This window comes from Sesamum indicum, linkage group LG7, assembly GCF_000512975.1.
Source record: "Sesamum indicum cultivar Zhongzhi No. 13 linkage group LG7, S_indicum_v1.0, whole genome shotgun sequence".
NCBI lineage: Eukaryota > Viridiplantae > Streptophyta > Magnoliopsida > Lamiales > Pedaliaceae > Sesamum > Sesamum indicum.
The window spans coordinates 4,309,250-4,323,459 of record NC_026151.1 but is presented as its reverse complement, the minus strand read 5'-3'; the positions used below and the strand labels follow the sequence as shown (position 1 = coordinate 4,323,459).

The following is a 14,210-nucleotide window of genomic DNA, read 5'->3' as shown; positions in this document are numbered from 1 at the left end:
ATTGGCAAGCCTGAAATCCCTTGGCTTGACGGAGATTTTGGGGTTGAAACTGCCGCATTAATGATGATGGACCCAGTGTTTGAACTCAAAACCTGATAGTCATAATTTGGGAAGAAGGAAGAAATAGCGTGTATCGCAAAGCAAATTGACCAACGACATGAGGTTGATTAACAATGAATGGTGCTGTGTTGTGTATGTGTGTTCATACGGGGTGTGGAACCCACACTGCACCAACCATAACGACCTGATAAAACTTTCACCTTCTTCCTGACGCCAACCACGTACATAATGATTAAGACTCCTGTCTTGTGAATAAATTCCAAATTATGAATTTAAATTTTATTAGATGTCTTACTTAATTTAGTATAATGTAGATTTATTGATCGAATTTATGTATTATTTAATTTATTAATTTTAATATAATTATTATTTATATATATTTAAAAAAAAAGTTCCTTATTGACTGATTTCTGAAATTACATAAAGAAAACACGGCTGGCATATTTTTCAGCCCGTGAAAGAGGAAAATTTGACACAGCCTCTGACTGCACCTAGTTTTCCACCACCATCACATGCCTCTTACCAAAATAGTCACAATTCACACATTAAACTACTCTCTCTTTCTCTCTCTCAACCTGATTTGTTCTGGTTGTTTTATCGTATCATTATAATTTTATATGAGTTTCATAATTTTATTTTAAAAAGACATTTTGTTAGTTTTAAGGTCTTATAAACCTCTTAAGTTTATCATCTGTAACTAATATACAAAGTTTGTCTACATCATTATGGTGCGCCTTACAATTCGATCGGTGCCCTACGCAAAATATTATTTCAGAAAAAACCAAATAAAAATATTTTGGATTCCAATCTCATCGCAATAAGATTTGCACATAAAAAGCGCGTGTTAAGATATTAAATGTTGATTGATTTTCTTCTCTACTAATTTAATTTTTTAAATGGGACGATCATTTTACAGAACATCGTAATATATTTTTTGAAAAAGAAATATGAACAACATTCGGAGAGAAATTTCGACAGTAAAAAAGCGAGACTAGTATAAGGAATTTAATTCAACTTATGAAGTTGGTAGCTTGTGTAATTCAAGTTAGGAAAACTATACATTTTCTAATTACATTTTTTATTTGTTAATTTAAAATCTAAAAAACAATACTCATTTATCGTTGGTAACCTTTTTCTTTTCTATTTTTTACGGAAATAAGAAAAGTCAACATTTTTTTTTTAATTCCAATGATCATTTTAATTGTTAATAACTATATAAAATGTAAGAAATTTTAATTAATTATACAAAAAAATCATCCACAATTTTTTATTATAATTGTACAATATTAAGGTCAATGTAAAGTGGTATTTTGGTGCTTTATTTATATATAAACTTACTATATAATTTTTTATTAATATTTAAAAACAAGACAAATATATATTAAGATAAATAATCATAGAATCAAGTAATTATTTTGGATAAATTACAATAGGCTCCCATAAAAATTTAAAATTACAAACACCATTTGTTGTTTGAAAAATTATAAATATCTTCTTGAAAAATATCCTAACAAATATCCCTTATAACAGCCCGATTATATGGGATATTTGTTAGAGTAATTGTAATTTTAGAAGAAAACTTATAATTTTTTTAAATAATAGAGTATTTATAATTATGATAATTTTTAAGGGAGTTCGTTGTAATTTTTTTTTTTTTGGGATGAAAGGAGTGTACGTATATATATATATGTATATTATTTTTGGTTTGTTAAGCCGCCTGAAAACTGCCCTTACACATTAGCTGAAAACCCGGAGACGTCACGACTTCAGGAGCCAATGCTGCAGACTTAATCCATCCTTGTTCCGAACCTTCCACTTAATCTACACTTGCAAAGTAAACTAATCAACTAAATTAGCATTTTTTATTAGTATTTAGAAGTATTTGTATTCCAACAGGTTAGCCATAGAATCTTATTGCCAAATTAAATCTTTCCTATGCTTAAAATTCAAGGCTTTGTTTGGAGTTCCTTTTGGGAGTTTTTGATTAGGAAAGTTAGCTTGAAATTAAGAGATTTTGAAAAGTATGCGGGGATGGCTAAGGTGTCATGTCTGACATTATATTTTTTAAGGGATTTTTAATAATTTCTCTTAAATGTATTACTCTTAATTATGGATAATTATGTTAATACCCTTTATTTTAAGAAAATGTCTACACGGATGAAAGTACACAAGCGACAAGTGAGCAGGGACTCTTAATTGTTTGGGGATTGCAATATTGTTTGAATGAGAACTTTATTGAGGTATTAGATGCTATTTGTCAAGTACGAAGTAATTCTATCGACGTTTGGATACGAAGATAAGGGGGCTGCACTTAAGCGCCATCCCAACAGGCACATAAGATTCACAAGTTGAGTAGAATGCTTTAACGATGGAGATTGTTAAAATAGTTCTTGTGGTGAGTTTTGTGGAGTGCTGGGAACATCTCCATTAAGTTTTAGAGTGAGACGGTTTCATCGGGTAGGAAATTGATGATGAAAATTTGTCTGTCAGTATAACGATGGAGCAGTAATTTCAGAGTATTGCAAGGGCAACTCCCTATTGATGGATGATCAGACGGGGTTGAATGTCTATAGTGTTGTTAATTATAAAAGTTGTAAGGTATCATTGGTTCAAATGACACCTAATTCAGACATTAGACGACAGAGATGCAAAAAGGGGGCACTCCTCCATCATTTCAATGTCCAATACTAGAATAAGGAAAAATATTTTTAAACCTATTATGGGGGGTAGCGGAGGCATGCGTGGTGAGCTTCAGACAACCTTCCCTGCAGTAAAACACTAAATGTGCAAACTCTTAGAGCATGGTAGGGGGCTCCAAGGACTAGCTCTAAGCATCTCAAAGGATTGTTTAAAATTCCAAAATAGGAAGGAAACCAAATGGACAACATGGGATTAGGAGGGCCCACATTGGATCTACAAGTGACCCGAGAGGCTTGATGTAAATACAAGGCTACCTGCGAGCTGCTGGAATTTTGAGGTTACACCTCTAAGCTAAATGAGTGATTGATGAGCACTCCATTGTCTTGTGAACTAACTTGTGGCATGCTCTATCTAACCGTGCAGGGGAATTTATTGACTAAGATATACGGTTGTGGGGCGATGCTACACTGTAGGCAAGTTGTGAAGCCTTGTCGATAGGCAAGAAAGCATATTGAGCATGTCGTGTGGGATTAATGTGTGATGTTAGCATATCGAATGATCATCAAAAGTATGATATGCCCCTTCTTGGGTGAGGCATGAAAAATGGGCATGGCGAAAAGATGAGCCAGCGATGCACCGAATTAGCATTGAGCATGAGATGTTCGTTGTGTCACAAGATTGACCTGCAATGCAGAGGCAGAGTGAGGATGCTCCTAGTCATTGAGAGATGTGTCAAAATGACCCGAGATTGTGGGCGAGATGCATTACAGTAAACTAACTACTTGGGGACGGACACAAAAACACTCAAAGACGTGTAAGCCGTGAACCTCGGTGAACATAGACATTATAGATAGGCGAGTTCACAAGTATAAGGTGCCACCCAGAGGCATTCAGATGTTACGAGCAAGCTTCAAGTTTTTATGTGAAAATAGGTTGGGGGGAAGAAAAGGCTGGATTCTTGTAAAATTCTTGCTTATGTGGAATTTCATGTGTGCATTTCATTTTTAATTACACATATATATAAGGGAAATATGCTTGGCAGTTTAGTGACCTCCCAACCGTTAGGACTTTGCAAAAGTCAGGAGAGACTGAATTGATATTACATTTAAAGACAAAGATATGCATTTGTGATTGTGCATTTTTTACAAATACTAACTTGGCCAGTTTTGGCCGGAAATGGTAGCCGGAATGTTGCTAGACGGACAACCTTAGCAAAATTGAAAAAAACCATTCAGCAATTCTACAAAATACTTTGTAAATACAAAAATGAAAATAAAAAATACCCAGATGGATACCAATGAATTTGATATTATTTATTTAAACTACCAAAGTTAATATTCTCAAATGTATTGGGACTGCTTTGGAATATTTTAAAGTAAAGGATTAATAGCGACCTTAGACATATTTTATGATTCTTAACACAAAATGAGTGAAAATTTTATTATTTGTTAGTTTGAAAAAAAGGACAAAAAAGGTGTGCAAAGAGGAAAAGTACTTCCAAGTAAACCATATTCCTTCAATCATCATTTCTTCTTTAATTAATTATTATTAATTAATAATTAGAATTAATTACACTTAAATTCCTTTGAAAATATAAAATTACGCTTTCTCCTAAGAAAATTTTAAAATTACACTTACACCAAAAAAGTTCATTAAAATCTGATCCACTTCTAGCTAGTTAGGGTTTGAACGATAAATATTGATGGTAGCCAAAAGAAAAAAAAATACATAAATTTTTCATGTTGCCTCTCATTTAGCGTTCTCATGTATATTATTGGGCTTATAAAAAGGGATAAATATTATGTATATATATATATATATATATATATGGAGTGAGGTTAACATCATTACATTTCCCCTTACATATACAAAATTACTACATTTGAATATTAAAATGAGGGATAAAATTAGAAAGTTTTATGAATTTTTTTTTCTAACATCAACAATTCTTGTCCAAAAATTTTAAACAACAAATTTTTAGAAGGGTATAAATGCAAGTTCAACAAAAAATTGAGGGGATGTATAATTTCATATTTTAGGGGTCTAAATGTAATTATTCCTTATAATTAATCTATTCCCTCCTCCTTTTCATTGCATCCTCAATTTTCTCATTTCCAGGCCCGATTTCACATCATTTCCTCCTGAACTTTTACCATAACTACAAATATCGTTATACTTTTCTTGTACCAAATGCCTCATAACTCTCTTTCTTGATTCCTGAAAATATGAAGTTGGAGTTCTTTAATTTTATCTTCCTAATTCTTACAACGATTCTTGTCCGGTATACGCCGGCAGCCGCCTGGTGCAACCACGCCTGCGGCGGCCGGAAACTCCCCTTCCCTTTCGGCTTCTCTCCCGGCTGTCCAATCCAGCTGAACTGCACCTCCAATGGCACAATTCTCGCCGCCGAGTTCCCGGTGCAGTCCGTCAGCGTTGACACCATTCTGGTCAACCTTCCCCCCATGTGCGGCCGCCCTGTGGAGGCGCTCCGCCGCCTCTTCACCTCTAACTTCGCCCCGACGTCCCACAACGCGATCCTTCTGCAGAACTGCAGGAACTCCAGCAGCGGGTGTTTCATTCCATCGACGATGGTGCAGACCCACTTCGAGCTGCTCGAATGCGAGGTCAAGAACGATAGCATCAGCTGCTATTCGGAGACTAATAATGCGACCTCGTTTATTGACTACAACAACCTGACGCGGAGCGGCTGTCGGTCACTGTTCTCGGCGATATCGATGGAGTCGTTCGCGAACAGTTCGTCGGTCTCGCTGGATGTTCAGATTGTGAGAGTGGGGTGGTGGCTTCACGGGGCCTGCCGGTGCTCGGAGAACGCGAAGTGCATTCCTGTTACACCGCCGGCGGAGGGAAGCTCGCCGGCGTATCGGTGTGAGTGCTTGGAGGGCTTCGCCGGAGATGGGTTCCGCGACGGGCTGGGCTGCCGGAAAGGTAGGCTTTTGATGACTTTTTCTTTTTTGATTATGCTTTCTTTTGTTTTTCTCTTTTTTCATTGGACTAATTGACTTTTCCCCTTTACTTTAAAATAATTTTGTAAATCATAATAATAAGAAAATTGCATACGACTTCATTTAGATCAATGGATTTAAAATTATGAATTTTATTTAAATAATTTTAAATACTCTATTTTTTAATTTGAATTATTATTTTTGTCGAACATTGATGAATTTTAAATTTTTTTAATATATACTCATTTCTAATCATTCCTCTAAATATTTCCCTCAAATTTAAATTCATCAACTAAAACTAATTAAAAAAATCTCTAAAGTTTCTCAAACTATAGATTATGATGGAAGTATTATTATATAAATTTAAATATGAAATAGGAATTAGTAAACAGATACTTTTGGGACATAGATGTCATAATTGTTACTTTGACTAATAATGAAAAAGATGATCAAAATATGGTGTCATTTTAATTCGCAAAACATTCATAATTATGGCTTCTTGGATCCCTCACAAAGGATCCAATTCTTTAAAAATAAAGAGATGCAACAATGAGAATTTCAAAAGTAAAACTTGTTTTCAAATTGAGGGGCTGCTTTCAAAGACTTTACAAATAATTGCAGACTAAACCAATCATATTCTTGTAATTAATTGGATTTTATTTTTTTTAAATTAATTATATAACAAGTATAATTTTATTATATTATAATTAAATTATTCTGTTTTGGAATGGAGGGAAGGCGGTTGGGATTGGCCAGTGGTGTATTGGCATGTAATGTGTGACAACATTTGTTATAATAAGGTTTCTTTCATATGAAAAGTACGTCTGACCAAGAGAATGATGATAACTTTTGGTTGTTTTCTTGCAACCATCATTTGGTGGTAGAATTCTAGTCAGTCTCATCCACTATCCTAATGTGCCAAAATTCCCTTTCATCATTCTGTTGTGGAGACCTTTTATATTCTTCATTATTTGATTAGATTACCAAATGCAAATAAATAAGGGAGCATTCTATTTATTCCTCTGATCTCTAGTTTATTTATATAAATTATTCGTATTTTTTATATAATTACAAAAATTGTCTTGTCAACCAAAAAGAATAGGAAGTTTGTGTGATGATATTGGGATTTTCTGTGTGTATATATGGTAGTTTGTATAGATGATATTAATATTTTTGATGAATGTATGTATAATTATTTAAAAAATAAAATAATCTGTATAAATAGACCATAGATCAGAAAGGTACGTGTAATTATCCAATGAACAAAGAATAAGCCCAACAAATACACTAAAATCTGGTAGTTCACCTAATGATGTTAGGAGTGGTGGGGACTGAATGTCTGAATGTGTGGATTTCTTTGAAATCTATTACTTCTTGTGCGGACGAAGATTGGTTTAAATCTTGTGGTCTCGATTTTCTATTCGGGATCTTGGAAAATTTGATGTCGCTTATGTGGGATTTGTACACGTATGAGCTTAGGCCGTTGGTGTAGTACGTGATGACGTTATCATGTGTGATTCAATAGTTGATAGTCCGTATGAGTACAGGTCCATATGGAATTCTGTATCAGTATTAATCGTATGTTGTACTGCAGAATCTTTGGGATGTAACCCGTCCAAGTACTTATCGGGCGAATGTGGAGGAACAACAAGAGTTGGTGTCTTAGTAGGAGGTAATAAATCACTTTGCCCAATCTCGAGCCATACCGATTCTTTCGATTTCTATATGGCAGGATGCAAAAACGATGTTTTTGTTCTTAAGAAAATGTATTATTGCAACATAGAACCTGTGTAAAACCGTCTGAGATGCTGGCTTCTGGTTCTCAGGTGTAGCCGCAGGAGCTTCATTGATGATCGGTTTAGGTCTGGTTATCTGTTTCATTCGGAAGAGATCGAAATTGAGGAGCAGAAGCAGAAAAAGCCGTCAATTGTGCGAAACAACAGGCATAACTGTTCCTATATATCCCTACAAGGAAATGGAGAAAGCCACAGATTTCTTCTCAGAGAAACGAAGGCTCGGAAACGGCGCTTATGGGACCGTCTACTCGGGCAAACTGAACAACGACGAATGGGTTGCTATCAAGAGAATCAGGCACAGAGATTCGGGTAGCATCGAACAAGTCATCAATGAGATCAAGCTCCTTTCCTCAGTCAGCCACCCGAACCTCGTCAGGCTCCTAGGGTGCTCCATTGAAAATGACGAACAGATTCTCGTCTATGAGTTCATGCCTAATGGGACATTATCTCAGCACCTGCAAAGAGAAAAAGGCAGTGCACTTCCCTGGCCGGTTCGCCTGACGGTCGCTGCTGAAACGGCTCAGGCAATCTCCTATCTTCATAATGCCATGCACCCTCCTATTTACCACAGGGACATAAAATCCAGCAACATACTCTTGGACTACAACTTCAAATCCAAAGTAGCTGATTTCGGGCTCTCGAGACTAGGGATGGCGGAGTCATCCCACATCTCGACTGCACCTCAGGGTACTCCCGGATACCTCGACCCTCAATACCATCAGCATTTCCATTTGTCCGACAAAAGCGACGTCTACAGCTTCGGAGTGGTGCTTATAGAGATCATAACCGCATTGAAAGTGGTAGACTTTAGCCGGCCTCAGAACGAAGTGAATTTGGCGGCTCTCGCCGTTGACAGGATCGGGAGAGGGCATTTGGACGAGATCATCGATCCGTTCCTCGAAACAACAGACGATGCTTGGACACTTTTGTCCGTGCAAAAGGTGGCTGAATTGGCATTTAGGTGCCTTGCCTTTCACAAGGATATGAGGCCCTCCATGATGGAAGTTGCCATAGAATTGGAACAAATTAGGCTAAGTAAGTGGACAAACTCGGACACAAGCATTGCCGGGTCATCTGAAGCATCGTCTCGCTCATCATCCTCTAACTTAAGCGATAAACCATTGAACGTGACGGTTAAAAAGCACAAATTTGGCAGCGTCGGTCTGTTTAGCAGCACGACTTCATTGGACACGACTGATTTATCGCCTGTATCGGCAGACGATTCATGGCAAAGTGATCAGAGCTCACCTTCATCAAATAGTTTGCTGAACAGTGTTATCCGGTAAACTGAAACCGCTCATTCGATTTCGGCCTTAAAACGTCTGCATCAAGCAGACGCAGGACTGTGTTTTCCGGGGTTGTAGAGGACAAACAAACAAGCAATGTGAGTAGTTGGCCAATGTTGATAGGCGTTTGTTAGCATAATCTGCAATATAAAATTGCGTCTTGCAAGTATTCTTGACTGCAGACGATACTGTTAATACACTACAACCTTTTCTACCTCTGTTTTTTGGAGCAATCCAGAAAGGGGAATGGGTTTCCTCTAATTTGGTGATGTTCGAAAATGTCTACATTTCCCATATCCAGATTGAGGTTTGATGTGGATAACTTTTGTACATGGTAAGTAACAGTGGTTTATGTGCAGACTCCATTTCTGATGATCAATCCGAATTGCTATTGCATCTTGTATTGTATTTCACGGACATGTGTATAAATTTTTTATTTATATATATAAATATGTGATATATATAATACAGGATGAATCATGTTTACATTTTTTTGGGGTTTATCGTAATTGTCAAAAAAAAAAAAAAAAAACCCTCTCCGTTAGATCAGTAAAATTATAATTAAACCAACGATTATCTAATATAACATACGACTGATATAAGGAAATTATTTCACCAATTTATATTGGTTCGGGTGATCACATTCGAACTTACAAATTTTTTAATAAAAATTAACTCAATTTAAGGAATATTACATTTTCGTCCAATAACTCAGTTTTATCCAAAATAGTTTCATAACTTTAAAAGATTTTCACTTTTAGTTTTTCTACCAACTTCTGTTAGGAAACTAATGGAAAAAAAGCATGCAAGTCCTCTAATTGCTTTCCTCCATTTTGAAAGATAATGATCATGTAGATTATACGTGTTTTTTCCGTTAATTTCCTAATGAAAGTCGACAATATGACTGAAAATTAGACTTTATGTGACTTATTGTTGTGCATTCAACAAAATTCTTTTTTCCGAATCCAAAACATTCAATTCAAACACAAATTAGAAAGAATGTCAATCCCCAAATGGGCTAATGCCCACATTAGAAAAACTAAAAACTTTTCAATTTATGTTCGTCAAATTTCCATTCAGTCTTATTATTTCTTTTATAATATTTATTTAAGGAAAACCTTAGAGGGTTTTTTCTTTCCCAGATTTCACTCCTGAAATGGATATTCAATTTTAATGTCTACATTATTTACTTTTGATTGTTCACTTGCTACAACTACTATTGTACCTTCCTGCTCGATAGTCAAATGTACAAGCAGCGAACAGCCGCACCCTCAATCTCAAGCTAACCTCCAAAGATGAAAGCTGTAATTCTGAACTTTAAACCTCCACTGACCTCAAACTCTCGGTGGTACTTTCTGCAGCAACAGTAGTACCAGTGGAAATATCAGAATGCTCGGCCTCGGCGCCAACTTCAGTCCGCTTCCTTCGTAGCCTTTTGGGTCTTTTCCGCTTCACTGAAGTGGTTGCGTCGCTGGCGACGGAGGAGGAGGAGGCAGAGTCGACGGCGCCGAGGGTGAGGAGAGAGGTCACGTGGCACTCTTGCCAGTCGAGATGTTTGAGGTCGTTGATCACTTCCTCCAGGGTGAAGCAAGCATCACCTGATACGCCGGCGTCTAGCAGCGTCGAGCGGTGGAGATCCATCAAATCCATCGTGGTTACCATATCCACTAAAAGTTGCTGAAATGAAAAACATTATTGTTAATCCAAACAGTATTAACCCCAAAAAAACACCTATAAGAAGGCCAAAAAATTCAGGAAAAAAAATTGAAGAATGGAATTCGTATGAGGCCTTTTTAGTTTCATTCCTTTTGAAGCCGTGCATCCCAATGATCTGGAAGAGAAGAAACGAACCGGTTTCATTAACCTGGTAAACTAGGAGAAATGATCAAAGCATAACAACCGACCAATGACCTAACCCTCATTGATCTGAATTCACCTGACGAAGCTGGGGGATGGTAAGATTGAGAGAGCGGTCGTCAAGGAAATCGAGGTAATCTTCGATAGCCAACTCCCCTTTCTTCTTCGCCACCATCACTGCTCCTTCTTCAACGATTTCCATCTCTCTCCGGGGAATGTGCCGTTACTGTTTTTTGCCGCGTCTGATGGGAATGGGAGAAACAGTAAGTGCAGAGAGCAAGGAGATACGCTTGAGAGCTAAGACTCAGATGACACCATTTTACAATTTTTTGAGATAAAGTTTCAACCGTTGGATTTGCCAACTGATTGTACGGGTGTGATTCACTCTCTACGTGCCATCCGTAATAATTAAAAATAAGTATTTATTAATTTTTCCTATTGAAAGTTAGGTTAAATAATTATACATTTTTATTCTTAACTTTTTAAATTAAATAAATTTAAGTAAAGAATTATAATAATTTTTATTATTTATACAAACATTTAAATTTTAAATTTCTCTTTTTTCACCTGTCATTTTTATTTTCGAGTCATCATCTGTCGTCAGCACCAAGTGATGCCACATCATTACAAAAAAAGTGTCAACTCAGCTAACATCACCCGCCCCCCACATCATACATGTGTCTATGCCAACTCAGCAAGTTGATGTCTATGGCAGCTAAACACGACCTGTTATTGATCAATTCACGTTTATTTTTTATTTTAAAATAGAATTAATCGCTAATTTTAATGGTTAAATTAATAAAGGTATCGACGATAACGAAAACTTGTAATCATTAGGTACTAATTCTGATAACTTCAAAAACTAAAATACTAAAAATAAAATAAAAATATAATTAGAGTACCAAAATGAAATTAGCGTAAATTGAAAAATATAACATACTCATAAGTTTTGGATTGATGGGCCGAACAAGTTTGCATTGTGCATTTGGGTTTTCAGCAGCAAATTATTTTTACTTTTGACAGGTCAGGAATCACTACGGTCGGTGAGAGCTGCGAGAAAGGGTTTAAGGATAATTGATCCTGAAAGCAAAACCCAATCGAGCAAAACTCCGCTGAAGCTTTGAACACAAACACTCATTCGAAATGAAGCTGCAAGCTGCCTGTGTTTTCATTCAGAATTATCCTTTGACCACCCATTTTTCACCTCCTCATCTTCACACCGTGAGTGTTCTTTCCTCAATCTGTCCGTTGTTTTTCTATTCTGCGCGATAATCTTCAGAAATTGCTATTATTTGTTTTTGCTATAATTGTTTCTTGTTTAGGCGAATGAGCGTTGTGGAAATCATGTTGGCTTGGAAAAGCAGATGTCCAGATTCCAAGTTCAGCTCAAATGTACGTTTTTCCGCTCTTTTCTTCTCGTTTTATTTGGTTTGCCATGAGCAATTATTTGAAATTGTGAAGAAGTTGAGCAAGGGAGCATGTTATTGTTCCCTTTTTCTTTATCTTTTTATATTCAAATTAGAGTTATTTTTCTATTCTCCAGCTTTGTTTCCATCTTTAAGGAGTGGAGTTGTTGTACGTTCTGCTAATTTGAATTCGTCGAGGAAGTTGGGCTTTTGGGTTGAAGCAAGAAAAGACTCGGAACCATTTCGTGGGAAGTCGGGCTCTGTTTCTTTTGGTGGGTTGACTCACCAGTCGGTTGAGGAAAGCAAATTGGTTTCGTCGCCATTTAAAGAAAACACTGGCTCCTTGCTTTGGGTTTTGGCTCCTGTTGCTTTGATTTCGTCGCTGGTTGTTCCCCAGGTCTTCATTGTCGGTCCTATTGAGGATGTTTTCAAGAATCAGGTTTTTGCAGGTATTCTTTAGCTTTCATTACTCAGTTATAGTGTTCTGAATGCTATTTGTTTTGCATTTGTATAATTCATGGTTTTCTTGCTGTGCTTAAACTGATGATCTTCTGAAACTGGCATCTGTTTACTTTTAACTAATGGAAACCGTACATTGTCAGTTACAGACTAATAATTCATTTTGTTGGTGTTATTTCAATTTGCCTTCAGAAAGATTATTATTGACAGACAAAACAGGCATTTGAGTATCCTGGGATATGAATATTTTGATTCGCGTGATGGACTATACTATTGATTTTGGATCTTTCCTTCAGGTTAATCTTTGAAGTTTTTAGGAAGTCGTTTTTCTTAGTGAACATCCCAATACTCTGTAACTGGTTCTAAGTTCAATTCATGTCTTTTGGCCATTACAGACATAGACTTCCAGTTACGGCGGTTAACTTGATCTGATCATGGTGGTTTATCTTGAATTCATTACGATGAATATCTGAACAAGATCTGTGTTCAATCAAAAAGAGTAAAGGAAAGGAAAAGTTGTCAGATGATAGATGATATAATAGAGAGGAAAGATGAAAGCAACTGAGGTTAGCTCCAATGGTTGATAGTTCAGCATTCTAAAGTGCTCGGGCTTTAATGGATTTGTGATCTTTATGTCATTTGGGAACCTGCTCAGCTTATATTCTCTATGAACTAGAGCCAAGGAACTATTGAATAAAGGACAGAGATGCTAAAAGATGCCATTTTTGGATTGAATTGCACAACAGAACAGGAGTACAATTTTCTGATGTTTGCCAAACATATATATGAATATGAAAGCCTGTACGTTTCTGGTTTTATGAGCTTTGCTCTTGTATGCTAAAGAAAGCAAAAGCTAGATAGACATACATCTGTATGCTTGGCTAAAGTATGGAAAACGTGTATTGCACTCTTAATCTTTTACAGAACAATATCAGATTAGCTTTTTAATCATCTCATTCAGCAAATTCCTATGCACCTTTAGAGCCTCTTGTATCGTATTCTCATTAGTTACTTATTAATTTTTACGCAGATCTTTTACTAACATGCTTTTCTTAAGTTCCTTTGTCACATTTCTGTGGATCATTTTCTTCTGTTTCAACTGAGGTCATCTTTTACGCTGGACTTACTGATTTTGATGTCAATGTTGGTGCAGAAATTGTTTCTTCCTTTTCAACTGAGGTCATCTTTTATGCTGGACTTGCTATTTTTCTGTTTGTAACTGAACGTGTTCAAAAGCCATATCTCCAGTTTAGCCCAAAGAGATGGAGTCTTATCACAGGCCTAAGGGGATATTTGACATCTGCCTTCTTTACGATGGGCTTCAAGGTTTGTGCCCCACTGATTGCTGTTTATGTCATCTGGCCTGTGCTCGGTTTACCTGCATTGGTCTCAGTGGCTCCTTTCCTAGCTGGTTGTTTGGCTCAATATGCATTTGAGAGACTTCTCGACTGGAATGGATCATCCTGCTGGCCTCTTTTGCCTATTATCTTTGAGGTACAGGGAACCTGTATTTGATGTTTCACTGTCTTCATTGAAATGGGAGTACAATGTTAACAGATCGATATTTCTCCTCAGGTCTACAGGATATATCAGCTGACAAGGGCTACAAATTTCATTGAGAAGTTAATATACAGCATGAGGGAGGCATCTGTAACCCCTGCAGTTTTAGACAGAACAGGAGCTTTGGTTTCTATGGTAGTTACTTTCCGTATCCTAGGCTTGGTTTGTCTATGGTCCTTGCTA

At 36.5% G+C, this 14,210-nt stretch overlaps 3 protein-coding genes across 3 annotated transcripts in view; 2 read left to right on the top strand and 1 right to left on the bottom strand.

The window, feature by feature from the left end:
* Positions 4,795–9,153, top strand: LOC105166201 (wall-associated receptor kinase-like 14). Its single transcript, XM_011085464.2, has 3 exons — positions 4,795–5,646; positions 7,258–7,335; positions 7,490–9,153. Exons 1-3 carry the CDS (start codon positions 4,926–4,928, stop codon positions 8,743–8,745), a joined length of 2,055 nt encoding a protein of 684 aa, XP_011083766.1. The 5' UTR covers positions 4,795–4,925; the 3' UTR covers positions 8,746–9,153.
* LOC105166200 lies at positions 9,903–10,914 on the bottom strand. Its single transcript, XM_011085463.2, has 3 exons — positions 10,682–10,914; positions 10,535–10,576; positions 9,903–10,422 (listed from the first exon to the last, which is right to left on the bottom strand). Exons 1-3 carry the CDS (start codon positions 10,802–10,804, stop codon positions 10,063–10,065), a joined length of 525 nt encoding a protein of 174 aa, XP_011083765.1. The 5' UTR covers positions 10,805–10,914; the 3' UTR covers positions 9,903–10,062.
* The window catches only part of LOC105166199, a gene marked incomplete in the record, with an annotated part of 2,845 nt that continues 199 nt past the window's right edge, over positions 11,565–14,210 (top strand). The window contains 5 exon segments of the mRNA XM_011085462.2: positions 11,565–11,823; positions 11,925–11,994; positions 12,146–12,457; positions 13,621–13,961; positions 14,043–14,210. Of these exon segments, the coding sequence (XP_011083764.1) occupies positions 11,746–11,823; positions 11,925–11,994; positions 12,146–12,457; positions 13,621–13,961; positions 14,043–14,210 (969 nt within the window).